The 19469-nt window shown below is 47.5% G+C and overlaps 1 protein-coding gene across 5 annotated transcripts in view; it reads left to right on the top strand.

The window, feature by feature from the left end:
- The window catches only part of HIPK2 (homeodomain interacting protein kinase 2), a 188209-nt gene that overhangs the window by 56969 nt on the left and 111771 nt on the right, over nt 1-19469 (top strand). For 4 of the 5 annotated variants that reach the window (XM_061198806.1, XM_061198805.1, XM_061198802.1 and 1 more), the window contains exons 1-2: nt 6636-7102; nt 8258-9341. In XM_061198806.1, coding sequence (XP_061054789.1) covers nt 7018-7102; nt 8258-9341 — 1169 coding nt within the window. In that variant the 5' untranslated portion in view covers nt 6636-7017. Of the gene's footprint in view, nt 1-6635; nt 7103-8257; nt 9342-19469 lie in introns of those variants that run through there. The other variant, XM_061198803.1, reaches the window with a different exon arrangement.

Raw genomic sequence — 19469 nt, 5'->3', positions numbered from 1 at the left:
TAGATCAGTCTCCTCTCACACACCAGCTTTCATTTTGCCTTGGCTGTTATGGTACCTGTCTCCTTATTTGGTGCTTTAACTCCGAGACCCTAAAGCATGAAGAAGAAGGGTTAACAGCACAGATTTAGCAGTCAGGCAGACCTTAGTTCAAATCCCAGCCCTGCTGGTAGTAGCAAAGTGAGCTTGGACAAACTGTGTCATCTCCCTGCACTCCACTTACCCATCTGTAAAATGGGAAATGCACCTGACCTTACGGTTGTGGGGTGTGCGCACCTGGAGTCTGACACAGAGAGCAAACCCAGTAATGACAGTCCCTCTACGACTTGTTAATCGAGTGTTAGATGACAGTCAGTATAAAGTGAGTGGCTTTAGTGGTAGGGCTTCACACCAGCCTTTTCAGTATTTAAAAATTACTTCTAGAAGATTGAAATTATCAGAAGAGGACAATTCTGGATAAGTAGGCTGTTGGTGCACACAGTGTAGACTGGTAGTTATGTTGGGGGTGAGCATTTGTTAATGTATTAAATGCTCCTAAGTTGTTGTCTCCAAGCAAAGCTTCAGCTTCCTGAGGGCAGAGACCACAGTGCTGGCTGCAAGCCCCCAACACCCAGTTAGCAGGAGCTGGAACACTGTCCTTATGCCCTTCAAAAGATATAACATCTTTTTAGTCGCAGCTCAAGTCATACCTCCCCTGTAAACCCTTGCCTAACCACAGCCCATAGTGATTCCTGCCTCTGAACTCCTGTTGCATTTACTTTGGCAAGTTGCTTACGTTGCCCAGAATTGCCAGTTGTCCTTTTTACTCTGCACTGAACTTGGCACCCCCATGAGATTTTAAGCTCCTTTAGCGCAGTGCCGATGTCTTAGATGTCTTGTGCTTCCTTTTGTCCCCAACTCCAGTCTTTTTATATAGAGGGCCCTTAATGGAATCAGTAGTATTGTGATTGTCATTATTGATAAAGAATTCTGGAGAGCTCGTGGTTGATCCTAAACTGTGCTCTGGTGGAATATACTACACATTTAACATTACACAGCTAGCAGATAAATAGACTTTGATGGAAAATGATATACAAGCCCCATAGACATTTAGTATACACTGTTTTGGAAATGTATTATTTAGAAATGGGCTAACCTGAAATTATCTTTGTACTCCTTGTGAAGTATAAACTTGACAAGCAGGATTACTGTCATTAAAATTTTATGAATATTGTTACATATATCAATGAAGAAATTTTTTCTATTTTCAACCCCCTGAGGCATCAAATTATGGTAATCAATGATTATACAGATTAACCCTTTTTAGGCGTTTTTAATGTCCATTCAGATGCGTATTTCTAACATTCATATATTTTTTGAAATATTCTGTAATTTTATTATACCTTATGTGCATAATGTGATATGTAAGAGAGATATAGCAGTCAGCTGAGTATGGGAATTAATCCGTCCTTTGAGTTCTGGATTACAAAAAAAAGAAAGATCTGTAGCTTCTATCAAATACTTACTATTTGGTAGAAGTGTGTGGCCAAAGGACTATAGGAAGTGGGGAAGTTGGCACCTCCTAAACTAAGGTGTTCTTTTTTTTTTTTGGTCATACCATGCAGCTTGCCAGGATCTTAGTTCCCTGGCCAGGGATGGAAGCCATGCCCACAGTAATGGAAGCATGGAGCCCTAACCACTGGACTGCCAGGGAATTCCCAAACTAAGGTGTTCATGATTCTGTTCTCTTTAATAATATAACTGGATTCTGAGTGGTGATCTGCAACACCAAAATTAAACTTTACATACTGATAAAAATGGTGCCACTGTTTCGCTTATAGTTCCTTCTCTCGAGCTTTGATAGCGTACAGTGAAATTGAATTCAGCTTAATTATTTTTTTAATCATAGTTGAACCCTCACTCATCCCTGTAGTTTCGGCAGAGTCTGATCTTCCAGTAGATAATTTTGGGGTGGTGAAATGGAAAGGAAATGTACTCAGATGTGAAGCAACTTTTCAGTTCATCTAATTGTGAAATATAAAATTATGAAGAAACTAGGCAAATACGTGGAAAAAAATGAACTAAATGAGCCAATCCTTTAACAAATGACCTTTTAAAAATTCTTGTGACTTAAGAGCTCAGGAAGATCAAGAAGATTTTTAACTATCCTTTTTTTTAAGGTGGAAAATATTATTCTTAACTCTAGAAAAATAAATTTCTCTTTAAACTACTAAGACAAAGTGGCACATAGAATTACCCAGATTTGAACTTCTGGGGTCAAGGTCTGGTTTTTCCACTTAATTATAGGAGCCTTAACCCATCACTTGACCTCCTAGTTTTCAAACTAGGACCCTCGTAAGAATGAAAGTGGGCAGGGTGCTCTTACTAATTCATTTGGAATAACAAGGGTGATTCCGGATTGTCCCAAAGTCAGATGTATGTTTACCCTGTTCGTAAAACATCCTGCCCAGAGCCTGGTACTTACTGGGTGCTCAAGATTTTAATATCTGGAGAATCATGAGACTCCTGAGTAATAGGGTTTGAATTCAAGTGTGATAGCATTTTATGGACATAAATGGCATCTCTAATAAAGAGTAGAAGGCAAATGTTTTAAAAATAGTATTTTGAAATGCAGACTTTCGTGCATACCTTTTTAAAAATGCAAAATGAGCATGTGAATAAAATGACTAAAAGAGGGCCCAGTGCTTTCACTGCCTTTAGCAGTGTCAGAAATGCACCCTAGGTAGCTGGGACCTGGATTTGTTTGGGGCATGAAAGAAGCAGACTTTCATCTTTGTGGTAATAAGAAATGACTTCTTACAAATAATGGAGTTTAATTCTGCTAACTATAGGATGTATTTTAGTGCCCATTTTATAGGAGCTGTATTTCATTTGCCATATGCAAGGAAGGACATATTACATACAGTTGTGTAGTACAAGTTGACTTAAATTTTAATAAATTAGTTTTTAAATGCTTTTTCCTGGTCACTTTTATAACATCTGCATAAACTTGTATCAGTAACATTAAAAAGCATGCAAGGCCCTGATGAATGTCTAATATTCAGTGTTTATAATTTTGACCTTCTTATGAGACAGATGGTAACAGTGATGTGCCTTTTAGAAAGTTTAGTTCTAAATTGTGGTGACTCACTGTGCTTTCACATGAGTGACAATGCGGCAGTCATGTCAGGAGTTATTTTGGGAGGCTACTCGGGCTTTTGTGGAATGGTCTGGGTCTCATGGCCCCCTCTAGGGGGCAGGTGTGAGTTTTGCAGATTTATCCTACAGTGATTTCCCTGGTGCCTCACTCCCCATGGGCTCAAAACCCGCCCTCACACCCATATGGTAATAGCCTCCCAGTCTCCCAAGGAAGGTGGAGAAAAATTCACTTTCTCTTCCAAGAACCAAATAGGAACGGCAGAGATGACTTAAAAAGTGATTGAAATGGTTCCATAGGACCAAACTGAAAATGCCCATTAAACCCCCTGCCTTTTCTGAGAAGAAGATTGACAGATAAGGAGGGCAGCAGGCCTTGAAGAGCACAAAGGTCAACACAGAAAGAAGTGAGAGGAAACAGCTCTCCCTAGAGTGGAAAACATAAAGGTCCTCGCCTTCCTTGGCCCCAGCCTTGGGGATCTGAATAAATAGAATGCAAAGGGTGTGGGCTGGGCTCACTGGGATCTCCACGAATCAGGAGGACTTGTTCCAGAAAAATACTCTCAAGGAGAAATGTTTGGCAATAAGTTTGGTTATTCCTGTAGGATTGTTTTAAGACTAAGCTGCGCAACTATCAGCAACGGTTTATCACTTATAAGATAGTTTAGAGATTTAAAAATAAGTAACAGTAGTAGTAGTAATAACAATAATTGCTATTATTATTATTATTGAAGACTTTCTTGACCTATATTTTCTTTGAGCAGTTTGCTTCGCAGAGCAAAATAGCCTCTGCTACAGAATAAAGGTAATAAGACTGTAATGGCAAACTTCCAGCTCTAAGATAAATAAGTTCTGGGATGTAACGTACAGCCTGTGACTGTAGTCAACAACGGGGTATTGTGTACTTGAAAGCTGCTAAGAGAGTAGATCTTAAATGTTCTCACCACACACACACACAAAAGGTAATTAGGTGATGGAGGTGGTAACTAACCTTATTATGATCATCGTTTTGCACCATATATTCGTATCAAATCATCACGTTGTACACGTTGAACTGCCACGATTTTATATGTGTTATATCTCAGTCAAGCTGGAGGGGGAAATAAGGCTGTATCGGGAATTGCTAATCTAGTTCTTAGAATAGTGGCTGCTGACCTTATAAAGGAGCAGCAGTGGCCACACCAGGCCAGGCCAGAGTCTGCAGCAGGCGGTGCGGCAAAGGGTGTCCCTAGCCATGCAGGTCTCCTCTCTGATCCCGCGAATCTGTCACCAGAGGTACCCAGTGACAGTTTCCACAGTTTTATGACCCTTGGCTGTCATCCCAGTAGCAAATAAGTCATAAGCCATTCTCTTCCCCTCTGTAAAATTCCACTGCTACACCCTGGCCTTTCCACCAAGATTTTTCTGAAACAGTGAAAACAGAGAATAGAGCTACATCTCTTTTATGTAACATCAGCATATTTCTTCTGCCACCTCTGACCCCTCTCTGCCCCCCTCCCCGTCCTCCTGCCACAAAGCACTGAGGATGGAGCAGTAAGGGGCAAGCTCGATACCAAAGAATAAAGGAAACGCTTATTGCTTTGCCTCTTCAGTGGATACGTTACGAAAAGCTGAAGGATTGGTCATTTCTATATTGTATAAAATATCTAGAACAATGTGGTTATTTAATACTGATAAATATAGAAAAGCTATTTTCTGTGTTATTATAGAATTAAGGGGAGATTGACTTGAACAAAAAGTACCATAGGAAGAAACAGGTAAAGTGTGAATTCTGAATGAGCAAGCCAAAATAGTCTTGTCAGGCAGAAGGCTGTCTACAGAAGTATAGTCATATTACACAAGTAGATATTGGAGTTCAGGAACCAAACAAGAAAGGAAGCTTCTGTCAGATCTATGGGATCAGGGTCAAGGTAGGGTTCAGAGCAGGTGTTGGGTGTTAGACAGGTTGAGGTTGCCCCTGGGAAGTGAGAGCACATCCAAGATGAAGTATAGACAGAACATGACTGCTGACCCCAGGACAGGAGCTGCCTGGACTCTGCCTTAGTTTGGGTGGAAAAGTATTGGCAGGTTCTTGTTTATTCTCCAGAGTGAGGCCAGGTTCCATAGGTACTTGTGACTGGTAATTGCTCTATAGCTAGAAAACGAAGCTCTCCTCGAAGCCTGATCAGTTAGAGTGCTTTATTCCATCAACTGAGTGCCTCCCATATGTAACAAACCCGGCTTAATGCTAGGGGGAAAAAAAGAAGTATAACCTGTAGCTCGCGCCTTCCGAATATAGCCTGGTTATGGAAACATGACTTAAACGTATAAAAAGTTATATAGCACAAAAGGTAAGTAATTCAGTTCAAGACAAGAGATTCTGCAAGGCAGAAATGCAGTTCGTGGGCAAATGGGCAGTGCACATGGTAAGTGCCTTAGGAATGGAGAGTTGGGAATATCAGTATAGGTTGGAGTTGTCTGGGAAGAGGAGGCATCTGAATTGTCTTATCTTTGGATAAGCTGAGAGAAGAGGTGAAGGCATGTCGGATGGGGGAATTGTGTAAGAGCATGGAGGTAGGAACTGTAAGAGACATTCTAGAAACAGTGAGTAGAACAGCTTAATTAAAATTGAGGGTTCAGGAAGGTTAATAGTTGGGGGTGAAGCCAACAAAGCAGTTGAAATCAAAATGTGAAGGTGTTAAGAGTCCTCAAATTTATCTTCTAGACACTAAGGAATCATTGAAAGTTTCTGGACAGAGACGTGACATGCTTAGAAATGTTCTAGGAAGATAATCTGGTGGCTGAATATGGGCAAATTAGAGGAAGAAAGAGTGCTTAGGTAGACCAGATGTCTGTGCTTGCTTTTGTCTACTGGAGAGTGATAAGTGCTTTAACTCTGGAAGTGGCAGCAAGAACAGAAACAAAGAGATGGTTACAAGAGACATTTTGAAGGACAGAGAAATGAGACTCTAAATCTTCCTGTCCGTGGAGGCAAAGAAGAATCCTCAAAGGTTTGGAACCAAGTGACTAGAAGAATATTTTATGAACAGCCATGGGGACATTATCATGGAGGGTGAAATGGCTAGATTTTTAGGAAAAGGTAAGGAGTTCACCTTTGGAAGATCATCCTTGATTTTGTAGCAGGAGGCAGAAATACGTCACTGAAAGACACGAGGGAGCACTTGGCCTGTGATGAACGTGTCGGGGTCGCCTGCATAGAGGTGACAGCTTCGATCCAGAGAGAACAGAGTCCAAACATTGGAGACGCCCACATTTTAAAGGAGGAAGAGGAAGAGGAACCAGCCAGCACACAATGTGCAGTCAGATGCGGGATAGGGAGGTTACAGATTCACACAGCACAGATAAGAGCATCAAGAAGGAAGTCGTGGTCAGCAGTATCAGATTGGTCAGTTGCCAAGAGGTCAAAGAGATTAGAGGCTGAAAAAAGGCCATTGGATTAGGCAATTAGGAAGTCGTTTACCTTTAAGAACAGAGTCCTGTAGTGTGTGTATGTGTGGGGGGAGGTGGATTAAGGAGTGAGCCTTGAAGAAAAGGGAGCATAAACCATTGATTACAAGTGAGAAGAAGGAAAGTATCGAAAAGGAAGAATACGGCTGTTACTCCTCTTACCTTCCATGTTGGGAGTTTCCATGTGCACATGTGAAGGCAGAAGAGAAAGATTGTCACTGATTCTTTTGGCAAAACTTTATTAAGTACCTACTAAGGACTTGGATCCAATTAACGGGGAGAAAGTGAAAGCCATCAGAGTGGACAGCGGAGGGAGCATAGCATTCAAGAGAAAATGAGAGAGGCTGAATCGTGAGAATAGGGGGAACTTTTAGTGTTGGAACAGAGAGTCACCTCTTCCTCTGAGACCAGAAAGATGGAAGAGAGGATGAAGGATGGATGCAAATTCAGGAGTGTTTTGAAATGAAGAGAATAAAGACGGACAGCAAGGCTACTGGCCTCAGGCTTCTGGACAAAGTGGAAGGTGGGTTGTTGCTGAGAGAGAGGGTGGACTAGGGTGATGGGTGACGAGGAGAAAAGGAAAATGTTAAATAACCACCCTAGGTAATGCTAGGGGGTCAGAGAGACACGAACACTGGGATCGCTAAACACCAACGGTGCTTGATAGAAACCCCACTTTCCTTATGCTTTTATAGGAAATGTTTCTCAGCTGCAGCTTAGAAGATGGGCAGTGTTTCTGCTTTTACCTGTAAGGACTTATCCTTCCTCATCACCTTGTTACTTTTCCTTAATTCATTTTTATGAATTTCTGTTTGTTTCCACTATCACCATAATTATAAATTATACAGCCATTCCAGAGTTATGGCCTTACAGATTTCTGAGGTTATCTAAATTGTGGGTGAGGTTTTGATATGAAATAGTATGACTTTCTAGATAAATTTATTGATAGATAAATTTAGCAGGAACGCTGAGTGAATAGAGCCCATGAATTGTGCTACCCACTCCTCCCCTCCAAAAAAAAGCTGATAAAATGATTCAGACTATCTAAATGAAAACATCAGACCAACTGCTGGTTGATTCAACCCTACAGAATTATTTAAGGTGCCTAAGATGCCAGGGGGTAATTATGGTTCATCCAGAAGCTAGCAGATCACGAGTGGCTCTGTGATTGGACCTGTATGGAAGCTGTTTCCTCAGATGAGTAAGCCTGACAGTCTTAGGGCCTGTGACAGAGAGGAGCTGACCATGGGAGACAACTAAGTATGTGACGGTTAGCTGGGCCACCTGATACAGTCTTCAGTTTTAATAGGATTGCAACCCAGTGAGAACTGAGGAAGAATTTGTTTCTATCACAAACAATATTTATTTTAAAAAACTACATAATGAACTAAGTTCTGGTATTCTAATTGTGTTTCTGAATCTTGACTGTATTCCCACCCTGCAAGTCTCCCACCCTCCTGATGGTGGCGGGCGGAACACTGGAACCCCTGGAGCCCACAGACTGAGTGACCAGACGGTGCTTCTGGGTGGAATAGATTCACTTTTCCGACCTTGTTTCGAAGTGAGAAGACAGTATACTCTAGGACCCATGCTGCCGGTCAGAACCGAAGTGGCTCTGTCACGTTCATTCGTGTAAGGGTGACTAAGATATTTCTTTTCGCCTTTCTCTTTCTCACAGGTATGGCCTCACATGTGCAAGTTTTCTCCCCTCACACCCTTCAATCAAGTGCCTTCTGTAGCGTGAAGAAACTGAAAGTAGAGCCGAGTTCCAACTGGGACATGACCGGGTACGGCTCCCACAGCAAAGTGTATGGCCAGAGCAAGAACGCGCCACCATCCCAGCCAGCCGCCACGACCGTCAGCGCCTCCCTGCCCATCCCAAACCCCAGCCTACCGTACGAGCAGACCATCATCTTCCCAGGAAGCACCGGGCACATCGTCGTGACATCAGCAAGTAGCACTTCCGTCACCGGGCCAGTCCTCGGCGGACCGCACAACCTCATGCGTCGCAGCACTGTGAGCCTTCTTGATACCTACCAAAAATGCGGACTCAAGCGGAAGAGTGAGGAGATCGAGAACACAAGCAGCGTGCAGATCATCGAAGAGCATCCACCCATGATTCAGAATAACGCGAGTGGGGCCACTGTAGCCACTGCCACCACCTCGACTGCCACTTCCAAAAACAGTGGCTCCAACAGCGAGGGGGATTATCAGCTGGTCCAGCATGAGGTGCTGTGCTCCATGACCAACACTTACGAGGTCTTAGAGTTCTTGGGCCGAGGGACGTTTGGGCAAGTGGTCAAGTGCTGGAAGCGGGGCACCAATGAGATTGTGGCCATCAAGATCCTGAAGAACCACCCGTCATACGCCCGCCAAGGTCAGATCGAAGTGAGCATCCTGGCCCGCCTGAGCACAGAGAGCGCCGACGACTACAACTTCGTCCGTGCCTACGAGTGCTTCCAGCACAAGAATCACACGTGCTTGGTCTTTGAGATGCTGGAGCAGAACCTCTATGACTTTCTGAAGCAGAACAAGTTCAGCCCCTTGCCCCTCAAATACATTCGCCCGGTCCTCCAGCAGGTTGCCACAGCCCTGATGAAACTAAAAAGCCTAGGTCTTATCCATGCTGACCTCAAACCAGAAAACATCATGCTGGTGGATCCATCTAGACAACCGTACAGAGTCAAGGTCATCGACTTTGGTTCAGCCAGTCACGTGTCCAAGGCTGTGTGCTCCACCTACTTGCAGTCCAGATATTACAGGTAAGGCCGTTTGCCCCGAGACAGGAGATGCTGAATGCCCAGCGGCATTCACAGAGCGTGTGCAGTGTTGGTCACTGCCTGGGAGGTAAAATTGCTGCTCTCAAGTGATCACGATTTAGTCGGGAGATTAGGACATGTGCACGTTGAAATGATGATTAGAAGCCATGTAAGAATGGAGCCAAGTAAGATTCTTGGTGTAGAGGTTCACAGTTGGGAGGGATTCCTGGGGGCTGTGGGCAAAGAGCAAAGGCATGGTGGGGGAGTCAGGTTGTCACGGACGGGTAGAATCCAGACATGGGTGAAGGAGAGAGAGGGACACGCATTATGAAGTCGCTCTGGCAAGAATGCGCAAGACTCGCACTGCAGACCAGGAGGACGCCCGCCTGGCAGAACAGAGAATCCGTGGGTGGTGGAAAATCTGATTGCAAGGATAGGTTGGGACCAGGATGTTGGGGTCTTAGATACCAGATGAAGGGGTTGCAACTGTGTCCGTAAACGTGGAGCAAGTGCCGAAACATTTGAACAACAGAGGGTGATAGGATGAAAGTGATGCTCTGAGAAGATGACTCTGTGTCCATGTGGAAAGGGGATGGGAGGAGGGAGATCTGTAGCCTAGGGACCAGTCAGCGTCCTCCGGTGGTGGGAGAACTTTGGGGTCAGGAAGATGAAGGATTGTAGCACCCTTGGTGGGAAAGTGTGACGCTTTCATTCCTTCACTCGTTCAACAAGGATTTATTTCACTTCTAACATGAGGCAGGCACAGCGCTGGGGACCGGGACGCAGCCAGGAGAGCAGAGGCAAGGCCCTCGCCATCCTGGAGTCTGTGGCTTACTGCTTCCCACCCTTGGCTCCATGTCAGAATCACCAGTGGGTGGAGCGGGCTTTAAGAAATAACCTGATTTAGGTCCCAGTCCCCACAAACTGAGTCATCGACATCTCTGGGGGTGGCGTCCTACGTGGGTGTTTGTCACAGCTCCCCTGGGGCTCCCAGTGCGCAGCCAGGGTTCGGAATCGCTGCCCTGGTGGGACCCAGATGAGGGCACTGGCTCTGGGGTCAGGAAAGCCTCATCCCTCCACTCGCTAAGCTGTGCGACTGGGCTGGTGGCCTCGTTTCTCTAACCCCTGCGTTCCTGACCCATAAACCGGGAGAGTCCGGGCACCAGCCGTGTTGGGGCTGTTGGATGACGGAGCCGGGACGCAGCTGGGTTCTTGGCTCCGTATCTGGCGCGTGGTCAGTGCACAGGGCTTGGATGGAAATGGGAAGCAAGTGAGTCTCTTCTGGGGAGATGGTGATGGGCTGTGTCTGAGGGGATGTTGAACGGTCCGGTAAAAATGGAAGTTGGCAAGATACGAAACTAAAACTCCCATGAGAAGATGGGGCTGACAACACATTTAAGAGGTTGACACGTGGGCAGTAAAACCAGGATCCCACGACTCCTCCGTGCCCGAGCCCCGTTGGCCCAACCCCCGAGTGAGCACGTGCTTTCCCCACACCTCCTTCCCGGCCACGGAGAAAGGCAGGGAATGTGCTTGAGCCGCGTCAGCACAGTTGGCCCGTCACACGTTCTGAGGCACACCCGTCCCTCCCACACCTCGTTTGCCGATTTGCTCACCCCTTGGCCCGGCCGGCTCTGTCGCAGGTGCCGTCGCAGGTGCCCTCGCCCGGCCCTCAGCCCGTGGGTCTCTGTCCTTGACCTCGTACCCCTTCCCCTGGGAGGTCTGTGACCACAGGCCACACGTCCCCACTGCCCCTCACCTCCCTCATCTCAGTCCCGAATTAGACAGGTTTCTAGGCCCCTCCACCCGTGCTGTCCTCCCCCCACCCGCCTGCCCTGAGCATCCAGGGAGGAGGCTCGCATCTGCGTCCCTGCTGGGCTCCGGGAGGGGTGGATCTGTATTGCTCACCCGGCTCCTCTCCGCTCACCAGCTTCTTAGACCTCTGCGGTCTGCTGTCAGGCCCACAACCCCGGAGCTAGGCAGAGAGGGAGGCTGTGAGCCCAGGGCTGTGGCCACCGAGGAAGGGGAGCCTGGGCTTGAAGGTGGAGGGAGCAGGCCCTGCGGACCCCAGGGGAGAGGGTGAAGGAGGAGGCTGGCCAGGGGCTGGAACAACAGGCGTTCTCTTTACAAAGTGCCCTTCTCTAAACGTGAGCTCTGGGTGGCATCATCTAGGGTCACCAGCCCATCCGAGGGATAGCCAGTGCCTTGGCCAGCTCCCCGCTGCCGTTGTCACTCACACTTGGGGGTGCCAGTTCAGCATGCCAGGCCGCTCCTTCCTAGGTCTTGGCCTGAATTTAGGGTGAACTGCAGCGAAGTCAAGGCTGCTCAGGCTTTTATTATTTTGTTAACTTGATGCTGTTTAATGGACGATACTGGCTTTATTCATGTCTTCTAAAACTTGAGCAGAGCAACTTGTAAAAAGGCTTTTAAAAATTCTATTTAAAAGGCAATGCATACTTAGAGCCAAACTTGATGCACTGGGTAAGCTGACTTCAGGACTCTTGGCCTCGCTCGTGTTCTCACCTTCCTGTGCCCAAGTGACACGTGGCACCCCTCTCGCAGCAGACAGACTCTCCAGGCTTCCTGTGCTTTCGTGTCGGCCCCGGTGCCCGGGTACCGGGGACCCCAGCGCAGGAGCTCTGGGCAGCAGGAGAAACCGCTCCACCGGGTGTGGAAGGCTCGTGTGCCAGCAGTCCAGGGCTCTCCTTAGCCCCCCTCTCCGTCTTCCACTTCCGGCCCTGGTGCCCCCATTTGCCTTGGAAGGCCCTCCCTCTGGTTGTGAGGTGACCCCTTTCTTTAGACCTCATGTGACTGTTGCATAAATTTCTGAGCAGGACCCCTTCCTCCTGTGGTCGCTTTGAGCAAAAAAGGCGAGTGTCCTTCGGGTCCTCATGGTGGCCCCCCTGTGCCCAGCTCTGCTTTCAAGGGCACAGTCAACATGAAGGCCAGCCCAGTGTTTCTGCTGAAGTGATGCTTCATCTCTAAATTGGTCACAGCGTCCTGTTCCTCCCCCGGGTCTCGTCTGATCCCCGGAGTAGTTTGCTACCACACACAGCAGTTTGAGGGTTTGCAGACAGCCTCCAGCCCGGGCGGCATCAGTCCTTGCTGTGGGACAGCCAGCTCCCGGCCACATTCGTCCAGTCGATTTTCCTGATTGTGTTGCCTCTTACAGGGGAGAGGAGGTGGGTGGAGAAGGCTCCCCAGTGGTCCGTTGTTATCTGAGAAGGTTGGTGTTTTCAGCTGCGTCGTGGGAGGCTCTGTGTTTGAGCCACCTGGAGTAGAGGAGTCATCACCCCGTGGATCCAGCCTTCGGCAGGGCCTGGGTCCCCCGGGCCCCCTGTATCTGAGCTGGGCCATCATCCCCTGGCGACCTCACTTTCAAAGAGGAGGACATTTAATGTCCTGCCCTGTTTTTAAATGGACAGTATTAAATGTCTCAGCCCACCATCGTCCCCGCCTAGTGATGTGGAAACAGTCTGATGTAAAGAGATGTTCCTGTCCTGTGGGGGTGGGGGGGTGTACCTGGAAAAGTAGGTGTGTCTCGGGGAGCAAACGGTTTCCCCCGGCTATTAGGCGCGTGCTTGGTCGAGGCCGGGCATATTGCCGTAGGTATCCTGTGAAGCAAGCCTGACCGTGTGTTTTTCAGGAAACAAAGGCTGCTTTTTTCATTGTTTAAGTCTGATGCGTGGGTAGCCCCTTCCAACCTGACCTTCCAACTCGAAGGTCAGTTACCTAGTTAAACCATCAAACCACGCTGGTCACAGGCTTTATTGTGCATAAGAATCACTTGGAGAGCGTGTTAAGAACACACTACCGCCATGGCCCTGCCCCAGACCCACGGCACCCCCGTCTCCAGAGGGGTGTCCCCAGAGAAAGTCCTCTCCCTGCACACACCCCAAGACTCGCCACGGGGAATCAGAGGTGAGCTTGTGCAGGTGGTTGGAGGCCCACTGAGAGAGAAAGGGGTCCTTAAGGGTTTCTCCTTTCAAGTGTTCACACCCTAAGGGATGGAACTGGAGCAGATCCTGTGCACTTCTGTGAACATACCTTGGAAGTCCCTGCCTTATCCTCCAGGTTACGTTCCAAGACCCCCAGTGGATGTCCCTGAAACTGAGGATAGTACCGAACCCTATGTACACTGTGTTTTTTCCTAAGCATACATACCTGTATGCATAGGAAATTTACAAATTAGACACAGTAAGAGAGTAACATTGATAACTAATAATACAATAGAACAGTTACAACAATATACTGTAATAAAAGTTATGTGAATGTGGTGTCTCTCTCTCTCAAAATATCTTATTGTACAAATTCAGTGCCTTTTCCATCTTAACCAAGCCCTATCACACACTGTGGCCGTAACTTGCACTTTGAGGTGCGACAGCAAAACTAGCACGAATTTCTTTTTTCCTTCTTCACAGTTTAACGGATAGAAGATTCATTCTTACCGTAGATCTTAGCAACCTCAGCATACTTTCTTTTTCTTTCCTTATTAAATGGAGAACTTTCACCTTTTCACTTAAAGGAAGCACTTTACAGGCTTCTCTTTGGAGTATCTGAATTGCCAGCATCAGTGTTCTTGCCATTTGGGGCCATTATTAAGTAAAATAAGGGCTACTTGAACACAAGCACCACGATGCCACAGTCAGTCTGATCACCGAGCCGGCTACTAGGAGACAAATGGGCAGGGTGTGTCAGCCAAAGGGAAGATTCCCGTCCTGCGTGGGATAGAACAGGACTTTGTGAGACTTTATCACGCTCCTCAGAACAGCAGGCAATTTAAAACTTAAGAATGGTTTGTTTCTGGAATTTTTCACTTAATATTTTTGGATCGCGGCTGACTGTGATTAAGGGAGGACTACTGCATTTGATTCTACATTGATGCCAGTTATTTTTTTGGAGCAAGCAATAAATTGATGCTGGGGTATTTCCACTGTCAGTGTGACCAGCAAACTGAAAACAAGACTAAATATTAAGCTCTACTCAGGAAAAACAAAACAAAAAGACATGCCATTCAGGCAGGAGATAGCGATTAAAATGTGTGGATTTTTTTGTTTCTGCTCCGGTTATTCAAAATACTCTTGTCTAGACTTAATTTGAAACACTTAAGAGCATTACCAGGACCAAAGAAAAAGGGTGGGGCGTGCATAAAAATTTAGGACATAAAGAAAAGGCCAGTAATCTACTCTTTCAGAATAATGTAACCTTTTTTGCCTGGTTCTTTTGGTTTCAGACACTATCTTCAAATTGATTCCATGGTTGTTTTAGATGGGGGGGGGGGAGATATATTTTAATTCAGTTCAATTCATCAAACGTTCATTGGGTGCCTACTGTGTGTCCTGTGATGTACTGACGGGTAGGAGATAAGGCGCAAGATTTCTAATCTGGAGGGGTTTATGGTTTCTCTGAGGAGATTAAAAGACACAAATTGCCTAAAGTGTATTTCTGATACTTTGATATTGCAAATGTTTGATCACTCACCAGATATTCATTGAGACTCTAGGGAACTAGTGATGAGAAAAACCAGTTACAGAGATTCAAAGTCAGTGAAAGATTTTTTTTTCTTTTTTTTTAAAGATTGATTGATTGATTGATTGATTGCTATGTTGGGTCTTCGTTTCTGTGCTAGGGCTTTCTCTAGTTGCGGCAAGCGGGGGCCACTCTTCATTGCGGTGCGCGGGCCTCTCACTATCGTGGCCTCTCTTGTTGCGGAGCACAGGCTCCAGACGCACAGGCTCAGTAGTTGTGGCTCACGGGCCTAGTTGCTCCGCGGCATGTGGGATCTTCCCAGACCAGGGCTCGAACCCGTGTCCCCTGCATTAGCAGGCAGATTCTCAACCACTGCACCACCAGGGAAGCCCCCTCAGTGAAAGATTTTGCGAGATGGGTTAATAGGGAAGGTTTTTAGAGAACGAGCTATATTGAAGTACTCTTGAGGTCCATCTTAAAGGAAGTGTGAGATGGGGGTCGGGGGAGCCTGAGAGGCACGGAGATTGGAATTAATAGGGGAAGATGGGAGGAGGGGGGATGACAGTGACACCTGCAAGGAGTTGAAGGCTTGGGCTGGCAAGTAAGGGTTAGGTGAGGGAGGCCTGACCGTGGAGAATTTTGATGGAGGCTTGAGGGGCTTGGACTTAACAAAGGAGTAATTCAGTGAAGTTAAGGATATTAGTGAAGTTAATCAGCTGAAATGGGGGCAAAAAGTTGGGGAGAACCCAGAGGCTAGGAGACAGTAGTAGTTATTCATAAATAAAGGGAAGAGGCCCTAGATTATAATGGGGATCCCCTCCCCATCCCCCGCCAGTAGCCAGTATAAATGTGAACACTTTTAATGCTTTTAAATTCTGGTACTGTGATTGCAGAGTTGGCTTAGAGGGAATAGGTTTTGTTCGTTCGTTTGCTTTGCTGTCTTTTGTTTATGGACTTTGCTTTCCCTAGGGCACAGTTGTGAAGCTCTGGCCTCCAGAACCGGGTTTCAAGTCCCACCACTGCTATCAAGTAATAGCCTCTGGAAGGAGAGTTCAGAGACCTTAGCTCCAGTCCTGGCCCCGTCCATCCCCAGCTGACTGTGTTCCACTGAGTCAGTATATTGGTAGAATGTCAGCTGTGAGCCATCCACACCCCCGCATCTGGATCTCATTATGACCAGGGCCTGTGCTTAGTCCATGGCCAGGGGACAGTGTTGTCTCCTGTGGGCTGACCTTGGCCTCATTGGCTCAAACTGGGGACCCTCCATCATCTCCTCCCCATCAGCAGGGAACACGGCATCTTCCAAAATGTCTTTCTCTAAGTCACTTCAAAAAAGGGGCATAACTTAATACAGTCATAAAAACAGTTTCCAAAATTGCATAGCTTGTGCAGATTCCTGACTAGAAGTTAGGTTTGATTGAAAAGAAGAGCTCTGAAAGCATCTGCATTGCAGGCATTAGCTTTTTAAGTTAATTTGTGTTTTATTACTAGTAGATACAACAGGAAAGGGTTCTAGTTTACCCTTGAGAATATTGAGTGACATATTCAACCCACTGACAGTCTCATTCCCCCAGATGAGGGAGGTGGTTATAAATATGTAAAAGCTTTGAGAGTTGCAGTGTCTTTTCTGAGGAGAGGTAATCAATAAGTTATCTGGGCTATTAGGTTATCTTTAGTTTTCCCTTACTTGTCTCTAGGACCTTGAGTTGTGTGGTGAAATAATTTGAAATCGAATTTGTTTTTTTAGTATGAAATAATTAAAGGGAGAACCCCTCTGTGTATTTGAGTGTATCTCTGCCCTGGTGTTCCAGTGCCGCCTACACACACGCATGTGCAGAGTCACACGAATAAACCCAGATAACACAGTATAAGCCCATGCATGACATACGCACAGCTAGGTGTGCTCTCAAGCGCCTTGGTGACAGAAGCTAATGCCCAGCTGTAGCAGAGATGCTGACGTACGTAGATGCCTGCCACATGGAGGGAGACACACAGACACATGCAACAGACATGCGTATACACGCAAGGACACACGCACAACTTCAAAGACATTGAAAAACCATGTACATTCACAGACCACATGGACCAACCAGAGCGACCCCAGAGGTCAAGGGCCCAGGTGCAGAAGCAGTGTTGATGCCCCAGAAACTTGGCCCAGTTTTCTGCCTTGCTGCAGAATTGCCATCTACATGTCCCCAGACCTGAGGACAGTAGGGCTGGAACCACGCTTGAGCTCGAGGTATAAACCAGTTGTTTTCAAAGGGTGATCCAAGGACCCTCCTGCCAAAGTATCACCCAGGTGCTTGTTAAAAATGGAGATTCCTGGGTTGCAAAAGAAATCTAAGGAACGGGCTCTCTGGGGGGTGGAGCCAGGTGACATATTTAAGCAAGCTCTGGGGCGAATTCTTTTTTTAAAGCCACTGTATTGAGGTATGATTGACATACAAAAAGCTGTACACATTTAATGTGTACAGCTTGGTGAGTTTGGAGGTAAAACCGTCACCACAGTTTATGCCTTAAACAGATCCATCACCTCCAGGAGTTTCTTCCTGCTTTAGTTATTTATTTACATTTTTAAAATTATTATTTTGTCCTTTGAGAACTGTTGCCAGAGGTGGCTTGGATCCCAGAGTCGGTTGCCCCACAGAGGGTGTTACCACCTGCCCTGTCAAAATGGGAGAAGTGGGGCTGCCGTGGGCAACCTGGCACGGGGCTGTTGCCCTTTACCTGGGTGGCTGAGAGCCCCGCCACGGGGCCCCGTTGTTAGATTCCTTGTGGTCTGACCCCTTATGCCTCAATGGTGGTGACAGTGAAGATCCAAAAATCGTTGGTGCGTGCGACAGGAGGGGTTACTGGGTGGGTTGGTGAACTGGCAAGTGGGTAGTTGGGAGGGGAAGCAGATGGACAGAGGAGACATTAATACACGTGACTTTTTGCATAATTTGCAACCGACGGAGCACTTACCGCTTAGTAGCTACTGAACTCTCCCTGTAGCCACAGCTGGGTTTGGAGCTATAATCCTCATTTATGCATCGAACAAGTAATTTTTTGAATTCCGAAGATGTGCCAGACACTGTGCTTTGTGCTGAGGTTTCAAGAAATGAGTAGGAGTGCCCTCAGCTATGCAGCTCTGCCCCCGAATCTGTCATGGAATGAGCTGTCCCTGGGGAGCCAGCAGTGGGCGTGCCAGGCTCCGCTGTCCTCGTCTACCCCGGTGTAGACGTCTCTCCTTAAGCCGAGAAGGCAGAGCATGTTGCCTTTGAATCGCTTTGCCCAGTCTCCCTGGGCCGCTTGTATTATATGTTCTGAGTCCTGAGTGCCCTCCCCAGTGAATGGGCCCCCTCCCCCCTGCCCTTGGCCTCCCTGGGCTGCGGGTCTCTGCATCACAGCTGGGACAGATCTCTGCGTCACAGCTGGGACAGATCGGGCCATCCTTTCCCCACCCACTCACCAGCTCCCCAGAGGAGGAGGGAGCGCCCAGCCACAGCCTTGCCAGGGCAGCTCGAGCCCAGCGTTCCCTTTCTTCCTTGGCCCCATAGGCCTCTGGCTCACCGGGTCTTAAAGCCAGGTGGAGGAGCAGGGCTCTTGGTGATGAGTACTGGGCTGTGGCCCTCGTTCCTGGGCAGAGATGGAGATGGTGACATTGTAGAAGCAATTGTCGTAGGTTAGGTGTCCCCAGAGCAGAGCCTGAGGCAGGGCTTGGGTGCAGCGTGTCTGTTTGGGAGAAAACCTCAGGAAGCAGGAGGAAGGGAATGGGGTGGGGGGAGACCGGGAGGAGTTAGGGGGTGGCTCCATTCTCCCTCCAAGGGGCCTGCTGTAGGCCTCAGGGACTGTGCCCCAGGAGGGGGGAGGCTGGGGCTCTGGGCCCTTTGAGACCGAGGGCCCTCGAGGGTATTGACTCTCCTGTGCCTTTGTTTGGGCCGAGCTTGTTCGAGGACTGGGTGGGCTTGAGGAGACTGTGAAGCAGAACAGACCACGTGACTGTGGCCGAGATCAGCGGGAACGTGACACGAGCCCAGTGGGACCCAAAGTGTGAGCTCCAGCCCTGTGCTCGGGGATCCTCTCCGTCCTCCCCACCGATGACATGTGTGTCATTTTTAAATGGAAAGGGAATACAGGGGAAGTGCCTTTGTAGGCAAATTTAAGTATTGCAGGCTAAGAATTCAGAGTTGAACTCCAAATTTTGGTTTTGGGGGGAGTTGGGAGATCTGAATGAAAAGCTAAAAAAAAAAAAAAAAGAATCTTGCCTCCACCCCACTCTCCTTTTTTATCTGGCCAGCCTGCCCACTAGAGGTGGGAGATGGAGGCTCTGTCTGAGAGAGAAGACACCTGAGCAGGGGGAGGTGCCTGAAGCATGAGTTTGTCAGAACCGTGGGGTGAGGTGGAGGCGGGTTACTCTCTGCCACGTTCTCTCTGCTGGTGCTTGTAGCTGTTGTAGGTGTGTTCCCCAAGGCGCCTTTGTTGAATGAGCGAGTGACTAACTGGCTGAATGAATGGATGAACGGATGGATGCATGGACGGATGGATGGATGGATGGATGGTATCAGTGGCCTCATATGTTTATAGCTCAACTCACACTGTCACACACCAGAAGCACCCACGTGCCCAGCTTCTTGTAGTCCTTCCTACAGTCCTTTCACTGTTGCCCTAAACCTCAGGCCC

Source organism: Eubalaena glacialis, chromosome 8, assembly GCF_028564815.1.
Source record: "Eubalaena glacialis isolate mEubGla1 chromosome 8, mEubGla1.1.hap2.+ XY, whole genome shotgun sequence".
Taxonomy (NCBI): Eukaryota; Metazoa; Chordata; class Mammalia; order Artiodactyla; family Balaenidae; genus Eubalaena; species Eubalaena glacialis.
This window is presented reverse-complemented; position numbering and strand designations above follow the sequence as displayed.